This window comes from Pleurodeles waltl, chromosome 10 (genome assembly GCF_031143425.1).
Source record: "Pleurodeles waltl isolate 20211129_DDA chromosome 10, aPleWal1.hap1.20221129, whole genome shotgun sequence".
In the NCBI taxonomy this organism is placed as follows: Eukaryota; Metazoa; Chordata; class Amphibia; order Caudata; family Salamandridae; genus Pleurodeles; species Pleurodeles waltl.
Window position 1 is genome coordinate 72,725,969 of NC_090449.1, and position 20,055 is coordinate 72,746,023.

The 20,055-nt window shown below is 41.6% G+C and overlaps 1 protein-coding gene across 2 annotated transcripts in view; it reads left to right on the forward strand.

Moving 5' to 3' along the window:
* Window positions 1-20,055, forward strand: part of CASKIN1 (CASK interacting protein 1) — a 579,616-nt gene that overhangs the window by 331,219 nt on the left and 228,342 nt on the right. For both annotated transcript variants that reach the window (XM_069209731.1, XM_069209732.1), the window contains exons 3-4: window positions 3,454-3,551; window positions 19,334-19,479. In XM_069209731.1, coding sequence (XP_069065832.1) covers window positions 3,454-3,551; window positions 19,334-19,479 — 244 coding nt within the window. The remainder of the gene's footprint in view (window positions 1-3,453; window positions 3,552-19,333; window positions 19,480-20,055) is intronic.

Below are 20,055 nucleotides of genomic sequence, written 5' to 3' on the forward strand. Positions count from 1 at the left end.
AACAGAACACCTAGGTCCTACCAAATAGTGTCTTAGTGGAGCACCTCTTTAAACAAGGGAAAGTCAGTGACCCAAACCCTTGTTAGTACTAAGGCACTTGTTAATCGGAGCAATGGGGAAACTGGGATATTCTATGCATTCCTTCAGTTTAGGTCCTTTGCTTGTCATACTGCTAATGAACTTGTGTTGTTCAGCCCCACCGCTCTTCAAAGTGTGCCTGTAAGTCCTGGCTTGTCAACAGAGCAGTCTCGCAGGAGGAAACAACTTAGACCAGAGAACAGGAAAGCGGTAACATGGCAGCAAAACCATGGATGTTAGCAGAAGAAGGTTCTTGGACTGAGGAGTTTGTGTTTCTCACTGCATAGCCTGTGCTTCATATACGAGTTGTCAACCATGAGCTGTGTTCATCATTGCATAGCCTGTGCTCCCCTCATATACGAGTTGTCATACAAGAGCTGTGTTCCTCACTGCATAACCTGTGCTTCATATACGAGTTGTCAACCATGAGCTGTGTTCTTCATTGCATAGCCTGTGCTCCACTCATATATACGAGTTGTCATACAAGAGCTGTGTTCCTCACTGCATAACCTGTGCTTCATGTACGAGTTGTCATACAAGAGCTGTGTTCCTCACTGCGTAGCCTGTGCTTCATGTACGAGTTGCCATGTAAGAGCTGTGTTCCTTACTGCATAACCTGTACTTCATGTACGGGTTGTCATACATGAGCGGTGTTCCTCACTGCATAGCCTGTGCTTCATATATGAGTTGTCAACCATGAACTGTGTTCCTCACTGTATAACCTGTGCTTCATATACAAATTGTCATACATGAGCTGTGTTCCTCACCTCACTGTATAACCTGTGCTTCATATACAAGTTGTCACACAAAAGCTGTGTTCCTCACTGCATAACCTGTGCTCCCCTCATATACCACTTGTCACACAAGAGCTATGTTCCTCACTGCATAACCTGCGCTTCATGTACAAATTGTCACACATGAGCTGTGTTCCTCACTGCATAACCTGTGCTCCCCTCATATACGAGTTGTCACACAAGAGCTGTATTCCTCACTGCATAACCTGTGCTTCATATACGAGTTGTCACACATGAGCTGTGTTCCTCATTGCATAGCCTGTGCTTCATATACGAGTTGTCACAGAAGAGCTGTGTTCCTCACTGCATAACCTGTGCTTCACATACAAGTTGTCTCACTGCATATTAATAATATAAAGTGTACACAGTGCCAAAGGAATATATAGCCTACCAAGGGACCAGGAATGGCTAGAGCGCAAAACCCTCATGCATCTCAGTGGATGACTCACTTCATCATCGTCATCATCGTTACAGGTACGCTAGTGGGAGGGTAGGTTCCCAGCGCGGACTTCTGGCAGAAACATGCCAATTTTTGTCCCCGACATACGTTTCCCAAGGAGCCGTTCCTGATTCTGGGGGTGGGCGACCTTTTAGTAACAACCAGTCAACTCAATGTAAGTTACGGTTTTTTCTTTACTTCTTAGTTCAGTGATTCCTCAGTTATAAGGCTTCGGAGAAGATGTACTTGAGTGAATTTCGTTTTGGTCCTGATGAAGCGTCGTAGGATCCTGTTGGACCGCTTGACGCGAAACATGTCGACCCTTAACTAGAGCCCCTAGATTATTGGTGTCTTCTAGAACTTTGTTTTGAAAGTATTTGAGCATTATCACTCATTATTTTTACTTTCGCTTGGTTTTTAATCTTGGTCTCCACCTCACCTATACTGATTAAATTTATGATGTTTTGAGGCGGATAACCAATTTTATTTATTTTTGTATCACTCTCTCCGGTTGGTGTTGGATCCCACTTTAGGGTCCAAACCTTGATCTACCTGCTACTTAGAGAGCCACGTGGTTAAGAGCTCCCTGTGGGGAGCCCACCAGGCATTGCAGTACCAGCCTGGTGAAGAGCGTTCCCGATGATGAAGCGAGTCATCCATTGAGATGCATGAGGGTTTTGCGCTCTCGCCATTCCCGGTCCCTTGGTAGGCTATATATTTCTTTGGAACAGTGTACACTTTATATTATTACTATTTTGGGAGACCGTACACTGGACCACTAATCTCCCGGTCCCTCTCTCTTGTGTATTCTTCCTCACTGCATAACCTGTGCTTCATATATATCACACATGAGCTGTGTTCCTTACTGCATAGCCTGTGCTTCATATACGAGTTGTCACACAAGAGCTGTGTTCCTCACTGCATAACCTGTGCTTCATACACGAGTTGTCACACATGAGCTGTGTTACTCGCTGCATAGCCTGTGCTTCATATACGAGTTGTCGCACATGAGTTCTGTTCCTCACTGCATAACCTGTGGTTCATATAAGAGTTGTCATACATGAGCTCTGTTACTCGCTGCATAGCCTGTGCTTCCCTCATATAGGGGTTGTCATACATGAGCTGTGTTCCTCACTGCATAGGCTGTGCTCCCCTCATCTACGAGTTGTCATACATGAGCTGCGTTCTTCACTGCATAACCTGTGCTTCATATACGAGTTGTCATATAAGAGCTGTGTTCCTCACTGCATAGCCTGTGCTCCCCTCATATACGAGTTGTCATACATGAGCTGTATTCCCTACTGCATAGCCTGTGCTTCATATACGAGTTGTCACACATGAGCTGTGTTCCTCTCTGCATAACCCGTGCTTCATATATGAGTTGTTGCACATGAGCTGTGTTCCTCTCTGCATAATCCGTGCTTCATATACGAGTTGTTGCACATGAGCTGTGTTCCTCGCTGCATAACCCATGCTTCATATACGAGTTTTCATACATGAGCTGTGTTCCTTGTGTCATGTGGAATAGTGTGTGTGTGTGTGTGAACAAGCACAAGAAGTGTTATCCTTTTACTGTGTTTTGCAGCTACCTAAGTGTATAGTTTGTTAGATGAAACGCACACGCTGTTATTTGTAGTGCCTTATCAGTGTTCACCTCTCTGTCCCTATCCTTTATGGTTATTGCTTATTTAACCAATTTTTGAAATATATGAAAAGAAAAGAGGGTAAACTTGGATAAGAAATTTTAAGAATGGCTTCAAAACATATTTTTCAATAAAAATGTACATACAAATAATTGTCTGGTAAAGACTGATGAATCATCTAAAAATATAAGTTTTCAACACAAATTGTAATGTTTTTAATTTTGTTTTTAAATACTGCAAAATGGGCCTCATATCTTTAGGAAAATCATTAAAAATGCTTCTATATTTTCCTACACCGTAAAACATTGGTAGAACAAAATTATAATCTTTTGTTGTCTTCTTAATTTCCAACTTCCTTAGAAAAGTTTGTGATTTTCATGTGACTAGTCTCGTTCTTACTTCTGACGTCTTTGTATGTACCCATAATGCTCTCTCTGTTTCTTAAAGTGCTTACCCTAGGTCTTCCCTGGTTCCTCATCCTCTGCCTCTTTCTTCACAGATTCTCAGCCTTACACCATGCTGCACTTAACGGGAACACTGAGCTCATCCTCCTGCTGTTGGAGTCGCAGGCCGCCGTGGACATCAAGGACAACAAAGGTAAGTACTGACGTTGACCCTGACTTCTAGAGGACCAGCTGATCAGTAAAGGTCCTCCCAGAGTATTTTTGTGATTTTTAACGCTAATCGATGGTCTGCGCCTGGGGTCCCAGATGCATCGGAGAGTTATTGCCCAGTGGTTTTGTTTGGTGCCAGAAGAGCTAGCTCTTTTCTCAGAGTTCCCAATCACTTGAATTGACTGATGTTGGGAACATTGCTTAATTTATTTTGCTTAAGTCTCTTTTTGTGAAAAAATGAGCGCCCTAATAAGAGGTTAATCACCAGTCAGAGAACTAAGGGCCTGATTACGACCTTGGTGGATAAGATACTCAGTCACAAACGTGACGGATATCCTGCCCGTCATATTAGAAGCTCCATTATATCCTATGCAAATTGTAAAACGGCGAGTCGTACATCCTTCACGTTTGTGACGGAGTATCCCATCCGCCATGGCGGTAATCAGGCCCTAAATATAAGACTGAAAATTTGACAGCAATTTCAATGACTCCAGAAAGGAAATGAACGCAGAGTGAGTGTTATCTGGCCACTCTAATTTTATTGCATTATTTCTCTAGTTAACCCAGAGTGCTATGCAGTCAGACAGAATGCAACCTTTGTCCCTAGAATTGCACTAGAGATGAGCGAGTAAGAACATTTACACAATGCGCACAATGCTGGTTGAGCCTTTTTAGGCACTGTCTGGTTTTGGTTGAGAATTTGAAGTGTGATAATGAGGAACTAATTTAGCACAGAGGTGTCCAATGCAGGTCCAGAAGACGAGATCTCACCACTTACTCAGGATTTAGACATCTGATAAATAAGCATGTAATGAATCTGGATGGAGCATTTTTCCATAGTTAGTCGTTGTCTGTACAATTTGCCAGAGACCCATTACTCGTGGACCTGCACTCGATACCCCTGATGCAGGTAGAAGGTGACACTTCGATGCCTTCTGATGAATTGCTGATTAAAATCATTAGTCCGATGCTCTGGCAGAATAATTAAGTTTGAAATGTGATTTGGCACTTGTCAAGCTCAAATCTTTGACAATTCCAAGAATATTCCAATCAATGATCTTTTGAGCCATTCAGGTTAACCTGAACGAGACCACATCAAATTTAAAATAAAGATTTTAGAGCACAAAGGGTGACAAGTATTAGTTATTCAGCAGTTGAGACCCCACAATAGTATCCAGACAAATACAAGACACCCAGAAAGGATGACACAGTAGGAATGCTTGCAAAATGCAATTCTCAATGAATTGCTCCCCTCGGCTCTTTCTCTCCCATGGTTATCTTTCATTGTTTGGGTTGCCTCATATTGTTCTCTCTTCAGTCTCTTAATTCCACTAACCACAGTTTTGTATTCAACCCATCTTTCTCTTTATCTTGCTTTTTCCAGCCCTTGCTCCAATAACATTTACTATTGTTCACCCTTTAGCAAATGTTGGAATAATTTCAAGAGGCAGTCATACATTATGGTATTTTGTGTTTTTGTATATTTAATTTAAATTTTCTTTCCCAATATGTTCAAATATTCAATTGTGAAGTGTTGCTATCAGATCTAGCTGCATATTTTACGTTTTGATGCAAAAAATATCATTTCTATACTGTGAATTTTGCAATCCGAAAAGCTCAGTTGAGTTCATAAAGACTCAAGATGCGAGATATACATTGTTTTTCTGGTGACATCATGCTGTATTAGCCGTCATCATCTTTTTGCTAATATGTCTTCTGAGCAAAGCTTTAGGTATACTAAACACCTGAGCTAGCCCAGGGGCTTAGCTTCGAGGGGTAGAGGGGGTGTTTGGGGTGTTACACACTCTAATAAATGTACTTTCTGAAAAAATGGCTGGGTACAGATGGTTTGTCGGGTACGGTGAGATGTCTGCCTGATTTCACCAGGAATTTTTACATACACACAGACAAAAATATACACACACACTCTCCCGCTCTGTATTGAAAATCCTCAAAAATGTTGGTTATTTCACAAAATATTGTGTTTTTTCTCTCAGTGCTCCTACCAATTCGTATTCCTCTCCCTTTGCATTGCCTCTGGGGTCTTCCCATGCACACCGCTTGCCATATAATGTATTCTAACATCGTATCCCAGCTGGACTGTTTGGAAATCTGAAGCTCACACCCCACAGTCTTACTGACTAAGCCACGCCCTTGACCCTACCTTCACCGCCAGCACTCCTAGGTCACCTAGATTGGGAATCCTGAATTTGACATTTTCAAATACGAGTTTTTCAATGTATCTTTTGATCCTCTTTCAATTTGTCAGGTGGCGGCTCAGATGTGGTTTGATGAAAGCGTCCTTTCTGACATGTGTAGAAGGCTTGCCTCAGGCTCCCCATATCTCTCGGCAAAGGCGGCGATCTTACTTTTCATTTCTTAATAGGCTCATTTCCAAACGGTATTCCAAGAACAGTGTTTTTTGCATTTTATTCTTGTTTTCCCACTTACAATTCCCCCCTGTCTTTCTATTTTGTGGTTGACAACACACTACCTGCAAGTTCAGAAAAAGTTTGTTCCTTATATTAGTTTCTTTTTGTTGTTCAACAACTCTAGTTGCATTTCATTAAAAAACGCAAGGAATTTCATATTCATTATCACTCTGTTCGATTACGTAAAATAATCACTCAACAGGTAAAAATGCATTTACATTAATTATGATCCACTTCCAATACCAAATAGTGAAACCTAAACACATACTTCTAAGGAAAAAACATGTGAGGCGATTAGATCGTTCGGTGGATGAGTTTGTCAGGGGATCCTGTGGAAGAGAGTACTTGTAAAGCTTAAAGGGCAGAGAGAACCTTAGGAAGCAACATCTTAGGGCCTGATTGTGAGTTTGGGGGTTGGCTCACTGTCGGTAAGGGGGCAGAGCCTGTTACCCCTGCCACCCAGGCCAGTCTACTGCCCACTATATTTAGAGATCTCTGCTAGCTCTATGGAGATTTCTGCACCTTCTGAGGAGGTGCTGCCCCTGCGGCTTCTCAGAAGGCGCTTAAAGTTGGCTACGCAGGTTTCATGTCGCCTCCCAGCAAACTTTTTTGCTTTTCAAAATCAGACTCTCGAAGTGGAAGTTTCATTTTGAGAAACAAAATACTAATGGCTCCGACACCCTGGGAGTATTTTGTCCCAGGGTGTCTGGTCATATTTAATTTTTTCTGTTCAGGACCGCCACACAGTTACTGGAGGTCCCAAACAGGAGACAATACACCAGACCATCTATTCTAAATGTGGCAGATGGTCTGTTGCATTTACCGTGATGGCCCCAATTTGTCTGACCCTACCATGTTTGTGGCAAGTTGTTCTGCCCGCCAAACTCAAAATCCGGCCATTCGCTTTTAATGCGTTTCTACGGACGGACCGGAGGGCCTTGCATTGCTACTCAGGACCTTGTTGGGAGTCTTATCAGGGCCTCCTCATCTCTATCTTCGATCACTAGAAGATTAAGCACTGACCTTGCCAGGCTCAGTACATACCTACCACCTACTTGCATACCGACTGCGGTTACTTTCTCCTTGGCCGGACGGGCCCAGCCTTGATAAAGTCACTTGTGTGACGAAACACGTGTTGGCTGTTTTTCTGCAAGACGAAACTTACCTACGACAAACGTTGTCTAAAAATAAAGACACTGTTCAACATCAACTCGGAATCAGCGCTTTCTTCTCCGCTTCTGGATTCACACTACCAGGGACACCTCTTCCTACAAACTTTGCTGGACTTTGCTCCTCTGAGTGCCATGGTCCTCTTGCAACAAAGAGGAAGGGTGTTTGCATGTTTTTCGGAAGCATCTGTAATCCACATACAAAATGTACAGATAACGGAACGACCAGGAAATGCTTCAACCAAGAAACTTGTGTAGGGTTTCCCACAAGTAGCTCACCTTTCAGGTAAACAGTTCAAGGCCTCTTCTGTAATTTCAAGTGTACACCTCGTTTTGCTGTCTATTGCTGACAGCACATGTGATTAATTGTTCTCCACTTATGCATCATGTCTGGTTCTAGCTTAGCACATATGATGCTCTTTATGGGCAGGACAGTCACAGGGCTTACGCATAAAGAGAGAAATGGACAGAAGAAGATCATGCAGAGCAACTGAGGGATGACTTGGGCTATACAGAGGTTTAGGCACAAGGAGGGATTTAGAATAAAATAATTAATTGAGGACCGCGCTGGAAAGCTTTGTAGTCTTGTAAGTAACATATCAATTTTGAGTAGATGAGGTAAGTCTTAGAATTGCAAAGAAAAGGATTCTCTATTACAAACTTATTTCCAAAAGGCATCATTATTCGAGAAACAGCCAACACAAGTTTTACTCCCTAGTTGCGTGCAGGCCTAGAGCTTTTTCAAGGCTGACCATCATATCGACCAGTGAAAAAAGTTGCCAGATACCGAGATCACAGTCTATGCCAAAATATTACACAGCCAAAATTAAAATAATCAAATGGAATAGAGAACCATAAAGAAATATGAATGAGAAAAAAAAGTTCATAGAGAAATCATAATAAAATGGAGAAAAACAATGGCTTTTGGAAATTGTTATATTTTCATTTGAATGTACATATATTGTTTCATGTTATTTCTTCCCATTCCTTTGATTGCTGTCATTTCCTTTGCACTTGGATCTGAATTACTTCAGTTTAGGGTTTAGTTTCTCATGGGTTGGCGGGGGCTCATCTTCCCTCTATTATGATTTCTCCATGAACTTTCTATTATTATTTTTATTATTTCTCATTCGTATTTCTTTATGGTTCTCTATTCCTTTGATTATTTAATAATATTATGGCAACAACTGTGATCTGGCTATTGTATCATAGTGTTGTCTTTGGTTATCACAAACATTTTCACACAACAGTAAATTCATATCTGTTCTTAACATAAAGTCATCATTCTCTCTCATATTGGAACATACCTCAGCATAAATATTTGTTTGCTGATCAGTAACAGGTGCTACTCTGTTCTTATCCCACCACCTTTTTCCAGAGAGTAATACATCACCTTTATCTACTTTTAGTATTTTGACTGGAGTGGAAAATTTGGATTCTCCTTTTATAACCTTTGTGGGTTTCCTTATTAATACCCATCCCTCCTCTAGAAACTGAGTTTCTTTGACATGCCTGGAAGAACCAAAATATTTTTTTTGGGGAAAGTTGTTTCCTAGAAACTCTTTTTTTAACACCCTCAACAGCTAAGGAGGAATTGTACATACCTTCACTCAACCAATTGGGAACACATTTCAGATTAGGATTTCAACCTCTCAGCAATTTAAATGGAGCTACATCAGTGGTTGAGTGAGGTGTGGTATGGTAGGCCCGTACTCTTTCTTTAATATATCCCATAGCACTGAATACCTGACGAAACTGCAGTCTGCATCCCATCCTTCAGGAAATGATTTGCTCTTTCTGCCAGTCCATTTGCAGCTGGACTATATAAAGCTACTTGAATGTGCTTAACACTATGAGATTGAAAATAATTGTTGCATTTCTTTGGAGAGAAAATAGGAGCCATTGTCGGTGACAATTTCTTTTGGCGGTCCCTCCCAAAAAAAACTTTTTGAAGGAAACTGATCACATTTCTTGATTGTGGAGAATCAACAAAATCAAAGTAAATCCATTTAGAAAAATAATCGATTAAAACTATGACATATTGACTTCCATTAGATAATAGTTGAAAAGGATCAGAAAAATCTAAGGCTAATTTGTGCCAAGGACCCTCAGGTAAGGTAACTGGTGAAAATTCTTTCTCCCAAACCATCCAGTGTTTGTGAGAGACAACACAGTGTGGACAAACAATCAGCAATCTCACTTGGGAATCCATTTTTGGCCAACATATGAACTGTCTCAATCTTTTGCAAGTAGCAGAGACCCCCCAAATGACACAAACACGATATCTTTATAATCTTTATCCAGAGACTCACAGGAGCTACAAATAATCCATTTCGCTTACAAATTTTACTCATAGGTAAGCACTGATGACACCTGTGCATAGCTTTGCAGCTCACCTTCAACTTTTCTTGGCCATCCTTCCCTTATATATGACAAGACCTTCCTCAAGACAACATCCTCTTCCATGGCCTTTGCCCATTCTTTCTCAGATATTTGCCCATCCATACCCTGCACATCATCAGTTATTCCCACAACACATTCAGAATCATCTTGCTCTAATGTGTCCTCATTTGTCAATGGTAAGTGAAAAAGACAGTCTGCCCTAACGTGTTTACCCCCTTGAATGTATTTCATCTTCATATCATACTCTCGTAATTTTCCTAGGAGTCGAATCAGACATACAATTGGTTTACCTAAGCCATTACCTGAAACTAGATATACCAAAGGTTTATGATCTGTGAACACCTCAAATGATTTACCACAAATACAAACCTTGAACCTCTGCACAGCCCATACACAGGCCAGTGCCTCACGTTCTATGGTACTATTATTATTTTCTGCTTCTGAGAGTGTTCTTGAGGCAAACGCTATAATAGTTTCTTTGCCATCAAGAAATTGTCCAAAAACAACTCCTTTTCCTTTTAAGCTAGCATCTACAGTAATGAAACATTTTCCTTTTAGATCATATTTTTCAAGGTGGGAACCATGATTACCATATCCTTAACTTTTTCAAAAACCTTGTTACTCTCCTGCGTCCAGTTAAACTTCACTCCCTGGTGAAATAGTTCCCTTACATGTTGAACTATAATGGCATATCCTGGCAAAAATGGGCATAATATTCACACAGTCCTAAAAAAAGACCTGCACGTGTCTTTGTTACAAGGTGCCAGCGCCTTTTCAGTAACCTCAAGATTACTAAACTTAGGTTTAATATCTGGTGCAGAAATAGTGTGCCCAAGATAGTCAACCTTTTGTACCATGATTTTTCATTTTTCAGTCATGCCTCTCTCTTTCAAAATACTTACCACCATTTCCAATACCATTATGTGTTCCTGTTTCTCCTTGGTATAGATTAAAATGGCATCTTGAAAATCCTGCACATAATCTACCTCACCAAACGAAAAGTCCATCATCCTCTTAAACACGCTGGCAGTGGACGCCAGTCCAAAAGGTAGTCTTAAGTATTTGTAGGCTCCATGAGATATCAAATATCTAGCTCCACCGATATTTGCTGACATCTCCTGTATGTGAGGAAGTAGATGACAGTCCACAATTATGTTCTTATAAAGTGACCTTAAGTCAACGCATAGTCCCAACTCACCAGATCTTTTTTCCGTAAGAACAACTGAAGGAACCCATTCAGGTGCTTCTGCTGGTTGTATTATCCCTTCTTTGCACAGATTATCGAGTAAAGTTTTAAGTTCTGCGTGAACACTTAATGGTATTGGACGCGCTTTGTGAACCACAGGTCATGCATTATCCTTCATTTTAATATTATGCTCAAATTCTAAAACATTCCCTATATCTTTTCTAAAAACTTCTGGAAGTTAGTTTCCTATATTTGTCAACACATCTTCACTTCCCCCCATGGGACATATGGGTGACTCAACCAATGTAACTGGTTCTTTGTGTCCTGGCCTCAAAATTATTCCTAGTTTGGCAAGATCTTTCCATCCTACGATGTCCCCTCCTCTGGGCCTCATTACAACCCTGGCGGTCAAAGATCGCCAGGGCTGTTTGGCAATTGTACCGCCAACAGGCTGGCGGTGCAATCTGCCGTATTACGACCGCGGCGGAAGCGCCGCTGTCTCACTGGCGGGACCGGCGGTTTCCCGCCATGGTTGTCCCGGTGGTTTTAATCCGCCAAGGCAGCGCTGCTTGCAGCGCTTACCAGAGGATTACGACTCCCCTTCCCACCAGCCTGTCCATTGCGGTAGAAACCGCCAGCCATGGAAAGGCTGGCGGGAAGGGGAGTCGAGGGGCCCCCAGGCACAGCCCCTCCCCACTTTTCACTGTCTGCAGAGCACACAGTGAAAAGCGCGACGGGTGCAGCTGCACCTGTAGCACGGCTGCAACACCGCCTGCTCCATTAGGAGCCAGCTCCAATGTTATGGCCGACATCCCTTCCGGCCCAGCGGGGATGTCGTACTGCGGCCGGCGGGTTTGTGGCCGCATAGGCGGCCGCTCAGCAGTCAAACCTTAGGGGGCGGCATGATGAGGGCCTCTGTCTGCCACATATATTTTAGTTGAATTTTTTCTACCTAAACACTCTAGAGTGAACTCAAAATAACCCAACATTTCTACATCAAATGCTCCAAAAGCTTTGGGCTTAATATCTGTTTGCTCTAACTTAAATTCACATGGCCACATTTTAAAGAAGGTATTATCTGCCAAAATAGTCACAGGTGATCCGGAATCAGCCATGACTAAAGTATGTTTCTCTACTATAACTGCTTGCACCAGGGGACCTTTGATTTTAGACATATCTTTCTTACCTTCAGTAGTTAACAAGACATTTTCAAACTTCTGTGTACAAACATCCACATCACTCATCTCCACGTTGCTAATTTTAACTCTACTATTGGTGTCTTTATACATTTGACCACCTCCTCTGCACATGGCCTTGAAGTGCCCCAATTTCCTACACGTTACACTTTTTATTAATAGCTGGGCATGGTGGAGAGTTACTGATATGTGCATGTGAACTACAATGAAAGCACACAATCTGCTCCACTGTTTCTTTTTAATTTTCGTGTTTACTGCGTACACCACACTATTATCATCCTCAATGCATGCTACGGTAGAAGAATTCTCATTTCCAGCTAAAGCCATTGATGGAATAATAGATTGTTCTATCCTTTTTGCTATATCGATGACCTCGGACAGTGTTTGGTTTCTGCAAGTCAACAGTCTCTCCTGAATTGTTTTTTGAGAAACAGTTAAAGGCAAATTGATCATGATTGTAGATCGTTATTTTCAAATTCAAATGTTGATGCTAAAACACACAAAGGAGCAATAAATTCCTCCACTGTTTCGTCACTATTTTGCTTTTGTTTGAAAAAAAATATGTTACTCCAACAAACACTTGCATTTTCTGAAAATTGTCTGTGCATTCTCTCCTTTGCTTCGTCATACACATCCCAGTTGACATTTTCTCCAATAGGTGTGTGCACAGTAGGCACATTGTCAAAAACCTTCTGACCAGCTATTCCTAAGTGGTTGAAAAGTAGTGCAGTTTTGTGTTCCACCTCATACCTGGCTCCTCCAATAGCCACCAAATAATTCTCAATTATACGTAGTCACTTTTTCCACTTTAGTACTGGTTTTCCTAAAGGAGGTGGCTGAATTATGTTGTTAGTGGTAGCCATTGGTAATTGCTTTCAGAGTGATACACCACCCGTAATTAAAGTGATTTCTCTGTAACTAAAAGCCACCTTTGCTTAGAATGGGAGCTGAGCCAAGATTGATAAAAATAATCATTTATGTCAATATTTGTTGCTAGCCAACTGCTACATGTGTTGTGAAACCAATATGGTTGTCTTGAGCTCTGGTCAGATATGTGCGCATAAGCTTCAGATCGATTACTCCAGATGCTGCCCACACCACAAGCACATGCTTAAATCATGGCCCACAACAAAACATCAAAGTACGTAGCTCTCAGTTTTCAAAGTATTTAGCCCTCTGTTTCTGCCCGATCCAAAATGGCATCAGGGGGAGGGCTGTCAACATCACAATGCAAAGCATAACCTATCCCAGTATGCTTCCAATTCCACTAGCCGACGAATGCCGTCACGCCCCTACGATGATTCACAATGCCAGGCGTTGCCATGGAATCCGACTGCACTCCGCCGAACACTGTCACTGGTGAACTCTCAACAGTTAAAAAATAAAAAAAAATAAAAAAATAAAAACATTTGTACACATACAGGTAACTGCTCACCTCTTTCTGCCATATGAATAACCCAAAATTGTGCGTATCACCAACATTTCTTACTCAAGACAATTACAGTTTCTGGTCTTAAGTGTCTGTGAGTTCAAGAATCGTCATCACCCAGGCAAATTCCTGCCAAAGTCGACTACACTCTCCTTCCAGAATGTAGACGTCCTGGTGCAATGAGGCCATGCAAGAAATACTGTTTTTCTGAACATTGCAATGTTAATATCACTATATGTAAATTACATAACTATAACATACTACAGGGCCCAGTCTTCTTAGAATCTTTAGCCTGACTGAATTTATGTCTGAGGGCAATGGACAGTTGGGCAAGAGAAGAGGCGAAATGAGGAGAACAGCTACAAAGATCCAGAATCCCAAATTCTGAGGGATCAAGTATTTGGCATCACTGAGATGAAGACTTTCTACCTGGTGGCCTCCTACTGTGAGATTTCCTGTGGCCCCCAATTGATGAGGGAGTGCCACCTACGGCACGATGCATCAAATGCCCCTGGTTAATGATGCCTTTCCTTACTTTGACTATCGCCTGGCGAGAGGTTGATGAACACTCTTCATGGAGGTGGAGGGTAAACTCCAGGATCCATTTATACAGAGTGTCAGTGGTAACTGGTAACATTGACAAGTTGCCAGGATGAAACACAAATGTGGTAAAGCAACATGGGCTGTAAATGTGAATGAAAGAATGAAGGGGCTTCTCCCAAGAAAATGTAGGGAACCAACTTGATCAGGCAGAGAGGGCTGTGTGTAAACTAGCTGAAAGAAAAATGTAAGAATGTCTATGCTGCTAATAAAACTACTCTGTACTGCCTCACTTGCAAAAATTAGATGGAGTAATTCACTCAATGGAAAAGAGTTTGACAAGCATTATGAAACGTGCTTCACCATTTCCCATAGTGAAAGAGCTTTACGTGGTGCATCAAGATCTTAAAAGATATTTAGGGTTATTCTTTTAAGGGGAAAAACTTTATGATGAAGGTTTGGGAATAAACATTCGAAAGACATTTATAACCAAACAATCTTGTGAATTTAGCAAACTAGTAGGAAAGGCTTCATTGTGTGACTTGTTTCAGGTATACAAATGAACCCCCTTGAACATGAGACATATTGAGCTCCAAGTGCCAGATGAAGATGGACACTCTCTGGGGGTTGGCATGGATAAAAATCTCTGAACTGAAAATGTATGTCAGTAGTCTGTTGAAGGACATCTAAGGAATTTGTCAGATAGAGATTTAGATTGCTGCTTTATTCCAACAGGTTTGAATTTTCTGTGAAATGAAAAACTGACTACTTCAGTGTGGAATTTACTGCTTCAAGCAAAGCATGAACTATTTATAAAAAGATCCATATAATGCCCCTTTATAATCATTGACGTAGAAGAGTGATAGTCCTGAAGATGTGCATGTGTTTTGAATAAGTCGTAGAATTAAATCATATATAAGATAAAGTATTCCGTTCTGTACATTATACAGATATTGCCAGTCACTGAGGAGGTCCGTGACCATATAAAGAACAAGGTCAAAGCCCAAGTTCATTTTAAAGTAATGGAACACCAAAGCGAATTGCAATTTCCTTATATTGTGTGTCAATGAGCACTTAACCTCTCATAATAACAGGTCATATCATCACACTTCCACCAAATCACTCAAATCCTTAGTGTGTTGCCCTTTCATTTTTATTACAGACAGGAAGAATACAACCATAATTAGTGTGAAATTAAACACACCAAATACTAGTTAGTAATTTTTGCAAAAAAAGGTTTTAAAATCAGTTTAAAGTAAGCCAGATTCAAAATGTTGTGTCTCACTTTGTGTGGGGACAAGAAGAGATTCTATCTTTCCTGTGATATACTATTGTGTGGAAAAATAAACATGTTGCCTTAAATATCTCCTTTCCGACGATCTCTTTTTCTTTTTAGAAAAAAATATCAGGAGAAAGAAAAGCCAGTTTCCTTTTTCCTTGTTTAAATAGTGACAGTAATTATGCTCTGTGACCTGCCTTTCACTTTAGCTGCTGGCTCTGGAAGCAGAAATTTTTATGTCATAATTCAACTGTAATAACTTATTACACTTGAAAAGCTACATCATTTCTTTATTACAAGTCACGTCAACAGGTCACCTGCATTAAGGAAATTGGAGATTCGTTTTTATTAATAGATTACACGGTACCATATATTTCCATAAACCTATGGAACACCAATGGTCAACACCTAGAGTGTTGGAAGCTTTGTTTAGCAAGTTTTGATTAATGTCTTTACCTATAGGATAAAGATAGTGAGCAAAGTAGAGACATAAAAAAGAAATGAAAATAAGAAACTTGGAGCCCAATGTATGAAACCCTTTTGCATTTGAAAACCCTGTAATTTGCTTAATCATTTCATTTGCAAGCAGAGAAGTGTGATATGCCATCTACTGAATCAATTTTGCAAGCCTTGAAAGCTTTCTGAATTTGCAAAATTGGTTTTGTGACCTGTTCCAAATACCAATTCGGGGGTGGGAGGTGAAAGAGGAGTCCCCTCTTACTAGACAGTCATAGTGATGGAAATCAGTGGTTTTTTACCACATTTGTAGCTGCAAACCATTGACCGTTAGCAACACCTCTTTGTATTTGCTAACTGAGTTGCTAATGGAAAGATGCCTCTGAGGTATAGCAACCATTTTAGTAATTGCATCAGGTAGCCTCAGGCCATGCAGTCAGTAGTCCCCTGATTCCTTTTCAAACATAATAAGCTCCTGTCTCTTTAAGGAGACACAAACTGCATAAAAAATATGCATTTACAATGCAATGGGCATCACGTTTGCTCGAGTTAGAGCTATTAGCGGTATAAACTCCTAACCGGACTTTCCTTGCCACATAAACTGAAAATGAAAAGATAAACAGTAATAAGCGAGCCGACGGCCACAAAGCAAACACACAAAAAGAAACAGAAGTTAGCTCGCAGTGAAACGTATCGGCAAAAGTGCAATTATCCATGTTACTGGTAAAAGTGCAATTATCTATGTAACAGGATCGATGTCATGCAAAGCGTGCAACTACTGCCCAGCAAGATTGCGCTACCTATGAAACAAAATAGTCCAGAAACCATACAGAAAACATGGAGCCTCATATGTTTTCAGTAGTTGCCCGGTGTGCTCGAGGAGGGCTAAACACCAGAAAAGGCATGACGTATGCATGCCTTTCTCTAATCAAATCAGGCGAATTTTAAAAGGCAAGCCCACAAACCAACCAAAGTGATGGGCGTGGTTACAAGCCCGTAGAGAGATAACAACAGGGACAGAGCTCTTTGCGCCCTCAACCCTACAAATGTTTTTGTCATTTGAGATGTGAAGGCCCTTACGTGGGTCTGCTGTCCTTTGTAGGCCACCTTCTCTGCATTCATAGTAAAGTTGCAGGGGGATTCACAAATAGCAGTTTGCCTAGTGAATATTCATTCAACACGTCATCTTGCAACCTCCTGTAAATGGAAATGTATGATATGAACTATTAGTACATCAGCCACATGAAAATGCGCACAAACAGTCGTGTGCAATCTGCATATCCTTGGCTTCCGAATAGGTATAGTATATCGCGCCCTGAATGTTTTAGTTGATGCTCACTTTAGGAATGGTCATGCGTCAAAGCAGCAGGTACTTATTCCACTGAACCTCATCCAAGTGAGAGATTTAGAGGCCCTCTGTTTACCTGAATTTGTCTGTTATTTATAATAAAAGTGGTAAAATGCTGGATTAGTGCGTAAGGTGTTTCAGATTATCCCGCAAGGTAAGTTGCACTGATTGCTAACCATCTGTAGTGGCACTGCAGTTATATTTGAGGGGGTCTGTTTCGGGAGGATAAAAAGCAGAAAGATCTACTCTTTTTACTGAAGCTTTTTGCTATTCCTCAACTTCCAACTCTGTGTGCAGAGCATGTTCATGTCTGGATATGAGCTGTGTGATGACAGAGACCCAGGGATAGCCACATTGAGGCTTGTAGGATCTCCCTAATGGAGTGGTTACAATAGTGTGGTCTCCCCCAACCTTCTGTTCTTTCCTTCATGCAGTAGGCCTACTAAACACTGAACATTAGCACTTGCACCTATAGAGGTGAGGCTGGGGAGATGTACTGGGTGCATGGAACCTATGCGGTAGCTGCCTGCACTCCCTAACTCTTGTTCCATTCTTTTCCTGTTTCACTTCTAGACCCTGCCAAGGCACAGGTTTTACTGCAGTTCTTTGTTGTGGGAGCACTTTTCTTAAGATCCATCCGTTTCCTTTCCAAGGGTGGTTGTCCCTGTTTTTGGTGCCTCTCTTTAGGTCTCAGCTACAGAGTGCTTTAAGTGTTGGATGGCCAGAACCAGTGCTTAAATTGAGCCGGTGATTGCCAGTGCTCAGTACTAGCACTTAATTGTCAGCACCAGTATTTATGACTGTCTGCCACATGGTGGCACTCTTTGTCTACTTTAAAGATGAGCACAACAACAAGTGTTTATTGATCCCGTACACATTGAAAATGCCTAATACCTGCAACCGAAGCCAATCTTAAGCTTTGGGGCCTCGCATAATCTTGATTATCACGCTTGTAAGGGTGTGTTGGTTAGTAGTTGTGTTAGTACGGTGATTGTTAGCGCCGCACAGCCAGTGGTGGTGCAAACCGCAATGGCCACCTGACGAGGGCCCTGGCACTTATATTTTGTTATTAATCACAGGCCAGAGCTGTGTTTGCCAATATACATAGAGTGGGGTATGGGTTAGCCCATTGCTCATGATTGGATGATTTTGTATTCTATCTCAGTTGTATCCTCTAATGCAATAGATTTATTCACTGTTCTTGTGCATTTAGACAACTATATTTATTTCCCTTTAAAGGCTATATGGGAGTGCCTGTGTGCTTTTTCTCTCTCCCCTGTGTTCTATTTCCCTATTCGCTTTGCCTTCGCTCCCCCTCATTCTTGTTGCTTTCACCACTCATCCCCGAGCTCTTCTACACTCTGTTGTTTCCCTCCGCCAGCCCAGGTCATCCATTTCTTGGCCCACTACTCCACATCCCTCTTGGCGTTTTAAAAATATTTCCCCCCTGCTCTTCCCTTGTTTACCCCACGCATCACAAACTTACCAGTTCCCCTCCATATTTATTTTACTTTCTTAATAGCTTTTTTGCTCACTCTACCATCATAAAATAGGTTTTTATCCATTTGAAGATAGCAGCCTTCAAGTGTACATGCACAGTGAGCACCAAGAAATGGGTTTTATTGAAGAACAAATACATTTATGCAGCTTTGAATGGGTTTGTTCAGATAATACAAATATATTCAGAGATGGCCACAGTGGCTGCTAGCGCATTTACCAAGGCTATTTTTAATGGTTTTGTTTGTTAAAATATTTTAACTACACTCAAAGAGGACCACTGCGGATGTTAGAGCATCCATTGTGGTTATCTTTGAATGCATTTTTAATGCTTGAACAAGCGTATTAAAAAATGTGCACATCCACAGCAGCTAACAAAAAAGGCATTCTCAAAGCCAATAGGTTTCACTAGCATAATCTGTTTTGTTTTAATTTTCTGTAGCCTCTGCATTAGATTTTTCAAATTTGCTGCTTGTATTTGAGTACAGCTGCTTTTGAGAGCCCATCAGAGAAGCCGTTTAAGAGTTCAATGTAAAATGAGGCTTTCAGGGGTCCACCAATCCTGGAGAATTAAGTTACAGGCAGGCCTTGCAGTATGGCCATATTGTAGATGGAGCCATGCCCCTTGTCTGGTGGGTTCACCATTGGCTTTCACCTCTGCTAACATCCGTCCTTGCTATCCAGTGCAGCATCCATTGATGGTCCAAGCTTTACTCCTCCTTTCAAGATAGGCAGTGATTGAGTGAGCAAAATACACTGCCCGCAGTTAAAGTGAGTCTGCACCTAGTGATGCTCTCACTAACCACAGCACTGCCCTCTCTCTCTTGCAGGGATGCGCGCACTACACTACGCCGCCTGGCAGGGCAAGAAGGAGCCAATGAAACTGCTTCTGAAGTCTGGCTCAGCTGTCAACATCCAATCCGATGAAGGGCAGATCCCCCTGCACTTGGCGGCCCAGCATGGGCACTATGATGTGGTAAGAGCCCCGCCCCTTCACAGTCCCCACAGCAGTGCTAGGATTCAACTTGCTGTGTAATTATTTATTACATTTTTTATATTTATTATTTATGTATTTATTTGCCTGTTTTGTATAGCTCAGTGAAACAGTAAAAACATGTATAGGTTCAGGCGGATTGCAAACGCTGATACCCTGTTGTAAGGTAAAGAATGGCGCTGCCTGCTCATTGCCGCATCGTTGAGGGGGCTAACCAAAGTCCAGACCCTTTCCACTCGGAACAATACCCAAATACTGTTGTCTGACCATATTTTTTACAGGTACCTTCCTGTGGTGTGGAAAGCTTTTCCCCAGACCCTAGATGTACAGCACCTGCCCGTGAAGGGTCAAATGCTGCTCAAGCCAGTCTAACTACCTGTCTTGGAAGTAGGTATAGTGGATGCCCCCATACCATTCTGCACCTAGAACTAGCAATGTTTCTCCATCCACAGACTTAGTTATAGTAACTGCGGTGCTATTTAGAAATTGGAGACTCGACGCAACGACCGTCGGACAGCTCCGGCCCATTGTTCACCTCGTGGACTGTAGAAGTCAGGG